At 37.2% G+C, this 12,399-nt stretch overlaps 1 protein-coding gene across 3 annotated transcripts in view; it reads right to left on the minus strand.

The window, feature by feature from the left end:
- The window catches only part of LOC131434826 (aryl hydrocarbon receptor), a 698,066-nt gene that overhangs the window by 470,080 nt on the left and 215,587 nt on the right, over positions 1-12,399 (minus strand). Inside the window, exon 3 of one of the 3 annotated variants that reach the window (XM_058601997.1) lies at positions 11,055-11,245. The exons of the other annotated variants lie outside the window; for them this stretch is intronic. Within the exon in view, the coding sequence (XP_058457980.1) occupies positions 11,055-11,245 (191 nt within the window). The remainder of the gene's footprint in view (positions 1-11,054; positions 11,246-12,399) is intronic. 3 annotated transcript variants of the gene reach the window in all.

Here is a 12,399-nt window from a genome sequence, read left to right on the forward strand (position 1 = left end):
TTATGTGACATTACATCTAATGGTTCTATATTTGTAATCTGTGTAACTCATTTGTACTAAGCCAGGGAGGACTCCGCCAAAGATGGTTCGCAACACCTTCCGTTCAAAAACACATAGTGCGCCTTGATCCTGCGCAAGCATTTTCCAGGACTCGTGCCCGTAGAGGATAACCGGTCTAATCATCGTTTTGTAGATAGTTAACTTCGTACGACGGCGAATTTAGCTCGATCGAAGCGTCCTGGGCAGTCCAAAGTAAACACGATTTCCTGACAATATGCGGCTCTGAATTTCTCTGCTGGTGTCATTATCGGCAGTCATCAGTGAGCCCAACGTGTAGAACTCGTCGACCATTTCGATTTCATCACCGCCATTCAGAACTCGTAGTGGGTGGCTGATATTATCTTCTCCCGAGCCCCTGCCTTCCATGTACTTTTTCTTTGACACATTGATGTCTAGTACGATCCGCTTGGCCTCAGCTTTTAGTTCGTTGTACGTATCTTCCATCTTCTCAAAGTTGCGTGCTATAATATCAATATCATCAGCGAAACCAAGTAGCTGGGCCGGCTTTCTGAAAATCGTGACACTCGTGTCTATTCTCGCTCTTCTTATCACACCCTTCCAAAGCAGTGTTGAATAGCAGACACGAAAGGCCATCACTTTGCGTAGCCCTCTGCGAGTTTCGAAGGGACTCGAGTTTATCCCCGATACTCGAACAACGCACATCACTCGATCCATTCTAGCCTTGACCAATCGTATCAGTTTGTCCGGGAGTCCGTAGTCGTGCATGATTTTCCATAGCTGATCGCGATCGATTGTGTGGTAGGCTGATTTGAAATCGATGAATAAGTGATATGTGGGCACATTGTATTCGCGGCACTTTTGCAATACCTGGCGGATGGAGAACACTTGGTCCGTGGTAGCGCGTTCGCTCATAAATCCTGCCTGAAATTGTCCCACGAATTCGTTTGCAATCTGTGAAAGTCGACGGCATAAGATTTGGGAGAGTGTCTTGTAGGCGGCGTTCAGCAGTACTATCGCGCCGTAATTGCAGCAATCCAGCTTGTCGCCCTTTTTGTAAATGGGACACACGATTTCTTCTATCCATTTCTCCGCTAAAATCTCGTCATCCCAGATCTTGGTAACGACCCAGTGCAGTGCTTTCACTAGTGCATTACCACCGTATTTTAGTAGCTCGCTTGGTAGTTGGTCAACGCCAGCGGCCTTATTATTTTTCAACCGGCTCACCTCCTCCTAGACTTTCGCACGCGTTCCCAAGTTCGTCACCGCGCCGCCACTTTCGTATACCGCCACACCGCCACATCGTCAAAATACTGCCGCCATCTCTCGATTACCTCACAGTCGTTCGTGAGAAGATTCTCGTTGGTGTCCATGCACATATCGGCCTGTGGTACATGGCCTCTGCTCGACTGGTTCACCTTCTGGTAGAACTTCAGTGTGGCATTAGCACGGAACAGCTGTTCCATCGCGATCTTGGTCCTCCTGTTGGCGCTTTTTACTACGGGATATTGAGTTTAATCTGTTCCGCGCCTGTCTGTATCGCTCTTCGTTTGCTTTCGTCCGGTGCTGCAGCTTGCTCGCGAGGCTCCATTTTTCTCGGCCACTAACTGTTCACATTCGTTGCCGAACCAGTCGTTCCTTACGTTCGAAGCCGCCGTACCTAGCGTCGCTGATGCAGTGCTACCTATGACAGAACGTATGTCTCTCCAGCCATCTTCAAGAGTAGCTGCACCAAGCTGCCCTTCCGTTGGTAGTGCCACTGCCAACTGCTGCGCGTTATCTTGAGCTACTCCAGCATCCCGGAGCCGCGCGATGTTAAACCGCGACGTTCGGTTTCGACGTTTGGTAGCCAGCGTCGAAAGTTTTGAGCGCATGCATACAGCAACCAAGTAGTGGTCCGAATCTATATCCGCACTGCGTTAGGTGCGAACATGGTTGATGTCCTAGAAAATTTTTCGTCGATCTTAATGTGGTCGATTTGGTTTTCGGTCTGTTGATCAGGTGATCTCCAGGTAGCTCTGTGGATATCCTTGCGGGGAAAGAAGGTGCTTTTGACTACCATGCTTTGGGAGGCCGCAAAGTTGACAGATCGTTGGCCGTAGTTATTCGATGCGGTATGCAGGCTGTTCGGCCCGATTACCGGTCGGTACATTGCCTCTCTTCCTACCTGGGCATTCATGTCACCGGTGACAATTTTTACGTCTCTGCGTGGGCAGCCGTCATAGGCTTGTTCCAGCTGCACGTAGAACGATTCTTTCTCGTCATCGGGTCTCCCTTCATGTGAGCAGTGCACGTTGATGATGCTGTAATTGAGAAAACTGCCGTTAATTCTCAACTTACACATCCTAGCGTTGATCGGCTGCTAGCTAATCACTCGCTGACGCATCTTGCCCAGCACTATAAAGCCAGTTCCCAGCTCGTTCGTTGTGCCACAGCTTTGGTAGAAGGTAGCCGCTCGATGTCCGATTTTCCACACCTTCTGTCCTGTCCGACAAAGCTCCTGCAGCGGTACGACGTTGAAGTTGCTAGGATTTAGTTCGTCGTTTATTATCCTGTCGCAGTCTGCCAGTGACTTGCATTTCCATGTTACAAGTTTCCAATCCTAGTCCTTATTTCGTCGCGTTGGTCTATGCATATTGTTAAGGGTCGTATTCTCACCTGTATTACTTGTTATGATTATTTTACGGGTGGCTTATTAGGCATACGCCAACTCCCTGTCTTGCCGGAGGAACATCGTGCTTGCTCTGTCTAACGTCCCAACTAGCACTAGAACGATCCCGTTGGTGGGATTGCCACTTCGGATTTAGCTGAACGGGATGCAGCATTTCATATTCAGCCGCTGGATACCAGAACAGACGCTATTTGAAGCCGCTCTTAACGTTTTCTATGACTAGAAGAGCAACTCAATAGATAACACAGAAGATTTATTCGCTTTTATCATGTTCGTTGCTCTGACAAGTTGATGAGTAGTTGAATGTTCATGACGAAATCCAAACTGCTCTGTTAAAAAAATAATATATATAATATATGAGACATCATTCTCAACAAGATATTTTTTTCAAAAAGTTTACTGATAGAAGAAAGTAAGCTAATTGGTCGATAACTTGATGTTTCTGCTGGGTTTTTATCAGGTTTGAGGATAGGAATTACTTTAGCGGTTCTCCATCTTTTTGGGAAGTAAGCTAAAGAAAAAACTCTTTGATCTATTTCTAGAAGAGTAACTGCAGTGGATAAGTCAGAAAATTTATTTGCTTTTATCATGTTCGTTACTCTGACAAGTTGATGAGTAGTTGAATGTTTATGACGAAACGCAAACTGCTCTGCTAAAAAAATGAAATCTCCTTTATATGAGACATCATTCTCAACAAGATATCTTTTTCAAAAAGTTTACAGATAGAAGAAAGTAAACTAATTGGTCGATAACTTGATGCTTCTGCTAGCTTTTTATCAGGTTTGATATTAGGAATTGTTTTAGCGATTTTCCATCTTCTTCGGAAGTAAGCTAAAGAAAAACACTTGTCGAAAATTTTAACCAAGAATCACAAGGCAACACCGGGAAGATTTTTAATAAGAATATTAAAAATTCCATCATTACCAGGAAACTTTCATGTATTCAAGCTTCCTAATAATTGACTTAATTTCATCAAAATTCGTCTCAATAATGTCATCTTGTAATAACACTTGAGTTGAAATATGATCATATTTCAGTAAGTTTTCATTTTCACTAGTACTCTTAACGTTCAGAATAAAATTGTGGACACTCGAACTGCTGAGCAAGTTTTTGAGCTTTTTCGCCATTTGTAAGAAGTTTTCTTTTTCCTTCCTTGAGAGCAGGAATTGGTTTCTGAGGTTTCTTAAGAAGCTTAGAAAGTTTCCAGAAAGGTTAAAAAATGATTTAATTTGCTCAACTTCTTTAGCGAAAGTTTCATATCGCAAAAGAGTAAATCGATGTTTAATTTCTTTTTGTAAATCATTAAATATGTTTTTCATAGCAGGATACCGAGAACGTTGATATTGTCGTCGAAGAACATTCTTCAACCGAAATTTAATTTAGTTTGAACTTTGAGACCTGCAAGATTTCTAGCTTCGATAATGTAATGATTCAAATTATCGATTGCTGTGTCGATGTTCGCAGAATTTTTTAAAATAGTTTCATGATCCACATGATTTTCAGTGTGAGATCTGTAGTCCAACCAATTAGCTCTATGATAGTTGAATATAGAACTAATTGGATTAATTATAGCTTCGTTGGAAAGTCTGAATGTTACAGGAAGATGATCTGAGTCAAAGCAGACCCTATCAGCTTGGAGTGAAATCAATCTTCAGTTCAACAACGCCATCGCACGGCATAACATTCAACATATCATGTCAATTGTATGGGTGCGCAGCCCTGCTATTTTGGCGCGCACGAATTTGACATTTCTCTCCATTACTTCTATGTATGAGATTCGATGCGGACTCACATGAGGGCGACATGCTCGCAAAAAAGGATGTTGCCGATGATTTTTTAGGGAAATGTGAGTGCTGGATATCTTGTTAATATGATGTCTTTGGTCAAAGTCAGCATGTGTAATCGGTTCACTACAAATGTGACTGTGATCTGTTAGAAAAAAATCAATTGTAGAGGGATTTTTCACGGAAGAGAAGCAAGTCGAATTACTGGGATGAAGAACTGTGAAGTAACCAGCTGAGAGGTGAATGAAGTACCCAAATAGCATGTTAAGTTGCTGTCCTGTATTTTTCTACTGATTGTGCAATTTATCAAGTAAGTTTATATTACTATTCTTGTAACTGTTGTGTTATGGAGAAAGCGCAATTTTATGTGTTGTGCAACATATCTTTAAGTTCTCCCGTTATTACGAACATTTATTCACAATTATAGTGCAACTGATACAAAACTCATGCGTCGATCCCATCACAGAGGCAGTCACAAAATCAGCGAAAAAACAATTGTGAAACTCGTGAAAACTACTACATACTGTAAACAAGAAATGGAATGACGTTTACAAAAACATAACAAACCTTAGTTCTAATAAACAAGTTTCACATTTGATTTCCAATACAACTGTTAACACAAACATGGATCTTTTAAAATAACCTGCACATGAAAAATGATAATGCTACATATTGTAGAATTGATCTTTTGGGTTTGTGTAAAAGAAAAATCGACAACGAACTGCTTTTTTATGGAGAAACATGTATTCGTACGCATGAAATTTTCAAGCGCCTTTGAATTAACGTGTTTTGATGATTGTACACCAACTTCTTTGAAAATAAAAATAATCTATTATTTTTAAAGAGAATCATCGGAATGGTGTTTAAAATAGGTATATTCAAGCATACTTAAAATTTCCAGACAGTTTTTATCAAACTGATGTTTTATTGAACCTGGGAAATCTCGAAATGAATTTTTCTTCAATTTTTTCTAATATGGCATCGATGGTAACAGTGAGTTGAATAGAAAATGGTTCACGCAACGTAATGATTTATATTATCTAAACAACGGTATACATTAACATGTGAATATTTCAGAGGGAAATATTATACATTTTGTTTTTATTTTAAACAAACTAGTTGAATTAAGTAACAATACAGTTTAAAGATTCTTAACGGGCCCGACATTTGTGATACGCACTGTAGGTATTATTTTGACAAGCCCATGTGTTGGAGTTGTACAAACAAGTTGCACAAACAGTATCATGAGAATAACTTTAATGAACTTAGCTTTTCGTTCAAAAGTGATGTCAGATCTGCTCATTATTTCAGCAGGATGAAAACCAAACACAATTGTTCTGATTGAGTTTTGTTTTCATTGCGTATGTAATGTTGTATTTCCGCAACATTTATGATAATATTCTCATATTTGTAAGTTTTGTTTCATTTTTTGCAAATAGATAAATCTTGCATAACGTTTTTGTAAGTTTTGGATTACATATCATTGTTTTTCTAAAACTGAAGAAAACTACTCACACTGCCATACAATTTTCTGAGGCACCTAAAACTATGCAGACTTAACAGAAACTTTTTTTCACAATAATGTTATAATTCGGCGTATCAATTTTTATCTTCAGGAGAGCATCATTTTGTTAATTTTTCTTCCACAAGAGATTAACAATCATTTCGACATATTTTGTGTCCAATACAATTTGGAAATTTGTTTGTAAGTTGCACAATTGGTGTAGTTACTTACATGACGATGTGAAATTTTTTACTGAGCTTCTAGAACTGTTAATGCAATATGGACAAGTTGGTGATCTGCTGCAAAGTTGATTTAGACGTACTGAAAGTAGTTCTACAGTGATTTTTCGGTAGTATTGTGAAAGTTTACAAGGATAAATTGCACAATCAATTTTAATATGTTTAAAAATCTTTCTGAACACTGATAACATAAATAATAATTTTAAAACAAATGTAGAACATCTTGAAATTTCGATAAGTTACATTTGCTACTTGGGTATTTTACCATTACTGTTATATTGCCTACAATTCCACTGAACATGCTTTGCATTTAAGTGCCCTATTACGAAAAATTTCGGTCGATATCTTGCAAGTTTTTGCAAATCGCCTTTAAAGAAATTTAATTGATCATCGGTGCATTGAAATGGCAAATATGCTCTAGCGATGAAATAAATTCCATAAATGGTATCAACTTCCCAAGATTTCAATAACTTTAGTATTGTAAGAAGGTAAAATTCGAAGTTTAATTTGCCGTTGCACAAAAATGGCAACTTCACCACCCATTCCAGTAGACCTGTCAAAACGATGAACCACATAATGTGGATTGCTTTTCAATTTGACATTTGGTTAAAAAAAATACGGGTGTGTAATGTCAGAGACATAACTCGATGTCGTGAATGCGTGTTCTTGCCTTGACGACCGAAAGGCAAATAAGAACTACGACCTGAGCGTTTGAGGTTTTTAACCACGCAGAAGGTGCGCTCTCCGATGCCGCTGTTTGAATGCGTCTTCTCGCCCCGATGTCTGCTTTCATCCAACGCACAAGAAGAAATAATCGATTTTCGACCACGGTTCCCCTTTTATAACGTTCAGTTGAAGATATGTGCATGACTACCTCAAAATCGTCGTCCTTGCGCGAAAAACCCAAGCAAAAGTTAAGAGTTTTCCGCATTGTTTAAAATTTTTCAGAAAACTTAATTTTTGAATTGTTTGTGATTATCTCACACTGTTCAAAATGTTATCCTAAATTCCTGATCATATTTTTGATGAAATAGTGAAAGAATTATGTTGCTGCGATTAATACAAGTCGAGATATTCACGATTGAGTTCTGCCAATTCTTCCATATGGCTAATTTTGAAAAGGCACCCCATAGTAAAGTAAGTCGTATTCACGACAAAATGTTTCTGTCACTTTGAGAAAATTATAAAACTCATCTTCACTCGATTCTAGAGATGGAGCATTCCAATTTAAAACATTCCAATAGTTATTTAACATCACTTTTAGATTTTAAATTCATTATAATGTTATTTGCAAATTGCTATCCGATTTGAAATGCTTCAAAAAGTGATGAATTCGAATTCATTCGGACGATCATTTGAAAATGTTGATCTTGTAGGTAAATAAGTTTATGGTCCGTTATATCGCCTAAATCGACTTCGTTTAAAGAATCGAATGACATTAAAGGAATATTTGTAGGTAAATGACCTGTTGCACTAGTGTAACTGCCATCAGAAGCAGATGACGTGGGCGATCTACCTATTAATAAATTGTTTCCGTTAGAAGGTGAACTGGAAGGCGTACCTGTTTTTTGTTTAAAGTTTTAAGTGCCTTAGAAGAATTAGGCGTGGCATTTGTATCGCTATGTTCTGTAAATTTAAAGTCGTTGATTTGACTTGTTGTCTAACCGAACGAGCGTTTTTATAATGTTCCCAATGATTTTTAATGTGGGAAATGAAACGTACTTTTTCTAGGTATTACTTGGAAAAGGGCAAAACCAAGCGATTCTTTTAATTCATTTTTAATTTCATCAGTACCTTGATTATTTGATAAACCTTTCAAGACAGCCTTGAAGGGTCTGTCTGATTTTATATCATATGAATAAAACCTATGAAGTTTCTCGGACTAATATCGGATAAGACGTTCGTAATCTTCCAATCCATCAACCAAGACTCGACATTCTCCTCTTCGTCCGATTTGAAATGACACTTTTACATTTGGGCGCAAAATAGAAAGCTCAGTACGGAATGCTTTGAGGTGCGAGAACATCGCCGTCACTGGAGGCATAGATGGTTGTTTCTTCCCAAAACGACAAGTGTCCGTTTTGGAAATTTTTGAAAATTTACTTCTATGTCGCTACAATCCGATTCAGGAAGAATATCGTGAATATTGTTAGACGGCATAGGATCAATGAAGAGAAGTCCGTCCATTGTCTTTTTACATTCCGATTCTATAAGATCGTCTATGTTATTAGAAAAAATTAGAATAACTGATTGAGATTTCTTCCGTGTTGAATTATTTTCAGCCTTAGGCTTATTCCCTTTCTGGTTGGACGCAGGCATTTTAAAAAAATATAAATAAACTTAGCTAAATTAGTCTTCGATTTGACTCCTAGTTTAGATAAGTCTTGATAAAGATTGATATTGTGTTAGTTTTAATAACGACTGATTAGTTCGAACAATAATTTCTAGAATGGCTAGTCTTAAAAAAGGCTCATTAATTTCTTAGTCTTGAAAAAGACTGATTATATTAGAATATAACTCTTTGTATAGCCTTGAGAAAGGCTAACTAATTTTTAATATTTAAAATGGCTGTTAGTGATTCAGGTAGCCTTGGAAAAGACTGAAGCTTTGAATCAATGAAACTCTAGGTAGCCAGAAAAAAATTCCAAAAGCCAAGAGTTATACGCGTGCGGTGCGAACGACTGTTCAACACTGACTGACATCATACATTAGTTTTCTTTCAGAATCACATATAGTTTATACTAGTGCTTTCAATCAGTTCAGTGTTCCGTGTTACACTATTGCTGTTTGTTTGTCCCATTTACGTCAGAGAATCGATTGAGTTCAGTATTCAATCAAACTAATCAATTGGAAATAATTGGTTCTTGGGTATATCAGTTGAAAGAGGCATGCATATAGGAAATTATGGAGTTGTATATCATTCTAAAAGTTCAAGCGATCGCCAGTTTCTGGAAATTTAAACAAACTGGTTAAATATTTTCGTAGATTTTAGTAAACTAAATTTTATTACTAAAGATTTCAATATACATTTTCTCAATGATCAAAGTTCGAATCTACTGAAATAGTTAGCAGAATTCTTCGATGGTAGGTAAACCGTGAATAAATTTACGAGAATTTCGTAGTACATTGATAGGTCACGTGTACTCCAATTTCTACGGCGTTTATTCGAATGTGGAAACCGTTTTCAAGATTTTAGATCATGGAACAATTGCAATTTGTGTAACAATTAGCCCTGCGAAAAATACATTGAAAATTAATTGTTGGAAAAACTATTGTCGACTTGCATCAGGAAGCTTTGGTTAGCCACGGTTGACTTAAAATGTGGACTGCAAGGCATCTATTCTGGTCTACGTATTAAAAACGCGTACAAATTAATTAATTACGGAAAAGAACGTTGGTTGGAACAGCTCAAAATGTTGGTACTAAATAGAACTCTTACGGTTAAAACGGGAAAGGGATAATAGTACAAGAGGTGCTGTAGAACTAATAATGACAGTCACTGGAATAGACATACAGGGTCCGCCATCAAACTTTTTTTTAACTAGCGGTATTTCTACATTGGTAAGTTTAATGTCACTTCTGATTTGACAGAAACTTAGTTTTATCCTTCCGCTGAACGAAGATGGTTGTGTATACGCTTGAGGAACGCGTGGAAATAGTGCAGTTTTATTTTGAAAAACATGGTAATGTTGCGGAATGTGTGCTAAAAAATCATCTTCTCGGATGAGGCACATTTTCATCTCGGCCTGTATGTTAATAAGCAAAATTGTAGCATCTTGGGGACGAAAAAACCCGCACGTTATCATGGAGAAGTCGATGCATCCTCAGAGAATGATGGTTTGGTACGGATGTTGGTCTCATTGGGCTATTTTTCTTCGAAAATGAAGCAGGAGCTGCCAAGATTAGCATGATTAGCGATTGGTTCTTCCAGTTACTTGAAGAGGAAGACTTGGACACCATTTAGTTCCAACAAGACGGCGCTCCGTGCCACACAGCCAATGCTAAGATCGATCTTCTGCGCACAGTCTTCGAAGATCGAATATCAGTCGAAATTCGGATGTCGTTTGGCCGCCTTGGAGCTGTGATTTGACGCCGTTAGACTATTATCTTTGGTGGCTGTCAAATATAAGTGTTATGTGAACAAACCAGAGACAATTTAAGCCTTGAAGGACAACATTCGTGGAGCCATAACGACCCAATAGCGTACTGCAAGGCCAGCCGAGGGAGCTATTTGAATGAATGTATATTCCACAATTAACCGGAAGGATTGTACTTTAATATGAAACAATAAATTCTGAAATCGGATGAACCGTTTGTGTTTCATTGCATATTTAAAAAAAAGTTACATGGCGGACTGTACATAAGTACGAAATATTTATTCACGGGCCCTAAAGATGATTAGAAGTTCATACATACAGAGGAAGATCGATCAAAATCAACATTTAACATGAATCGTGTTCTAAAGTACCACTTATCGGTATCAGACATTTGTTGGTTGGGTGCTACACCGACTGAAGTAAATGCGCTATTGAGTAAATTTTCAAGTTCGAGGAGAAACGAAGTGGAAGTGAAAGCGAAATCGTCAGCTGTATTCTTAGACCGTGCAAACATTGGTTAATTTGGAGAGTTTCTTCAAAATCGTGCTATTGAAACATTGAAATACTGTTTCATTTTTTAAATTGAATAACTTAAAACCAATTGGAAGTTGAATAATATAAGTACATATACGCGTCACTGAGGTATGAGAAGGCAAGTACTGAGGAAGGGAAGCTCGTTTCAAAATGCAGAAGAAGAAATCGACAGTGCAGAATAAATTAATAGATTATATCAAGCCTTACCTTGAAAATAACTTTTTGTTCTTAAGTAACTAACAGATAGCCGTAATATACTAAGACGATCCAATTTACTCAATATGTTTTGTTCAAATGGAAGCAATGATGCTAATAAATCGAGCTCTGCGTTGAGTCTTTCTCGATGTCGTTTGGATGGATTACTTTTCGTCACTCCTTCTTTTTGAGGAGCTTTTATGCTGAAAAACACAAAAAAAATTTTAATTTTGTAACACTAATAAAGTTTAGTTTTAGCGTTTTGTTTCTGGGCAAACAAGTGATTATTTTATTTTTTAATACGATCAAGAATCTATGATAAAATGTTCAGTTGTATGACATAACCATAAATAATTCCAAGTTAAAATTTTTTTAACTGTATGGTTACAACAAGTTTCGAATTAGACAAATCATAACGTATGCGACGACGATTTTGAGATGAAAACGTTGTTTAATTTCTGTGTTACGTACCTTCTTTCATTCCAGTCTGCGCAGTTGACTGAGCAGAAAGCAAAGCAACACTATATATATATATATATATATATATATATATATATATATATATATATATATATATATATATATATATATATATATATATATATATATATATATATATATATATATATATATATATATATATATATATATATATATATATATATATATATATATATATATATATATATCTATATATATATATATATGTATTGTTCAGTATGTACATCTTTCTGCTGTTCACGGAGTGTGGGAATTATTATGGGAAAAATATGGCTGGACTTATTTTGTGCACTATTTGCATTTGGAGTTTCGATTTAAAAAAGGGCCGTTACATCTGCATTTAGCTGTATTGGAGCAAACTACTCCAAAAAGTGAACAGAGATACAGAAAAATCTACAAATCAGTACTTCGAAAGGCTAACAATGTTTACAAGACTGCTGAAAAAATTATCAAATTTTTTAAACATCTACACATCACTACTAATGAACAACATAGAAATTTTTGCGAAAAACTAACGCCCAGAGAAAGACATGAGCCCACCTTCCAACTTTTTCTCGTTTATCCATATCTCGCCAGTAGGACGCATTGTGATTTTTTATTTGTCTTGTGTATTGCTGTTGCGCATCAATTTTGCTCATCTATATAATAAGCCGCCACAGATGTGCATTAGAAGCAAACGATGACAGATTACTTACCCGGGCAATGTTTGCATATAAAACAAACTGTGTTAAATATTTCGGGATTGTGAGAAGACATAAAGCAGTCTTGAGCTCAATTTATACACAACACTACTAATAATTAATCGATAGAGAGAAAACATTAAATTACATGAAACAACAAAATTTGAAAATTTTAC

This window comes from Malaya genurostris, chromosome 3 (genome assembly GCF_030247185.1).
Source record: "Malaya genurostris strain Urasoe2022 chromosome 3, Malgen_1.1, whole genome shotgun sequence".
In the NCBI taxonomy this organism is placed as follows: domain Eukaryota; kingdom Metazoa; phylum Arthropoda; class Insecta; order Diptera; family Culicidae; genus Malaya; species Malaya genurostris.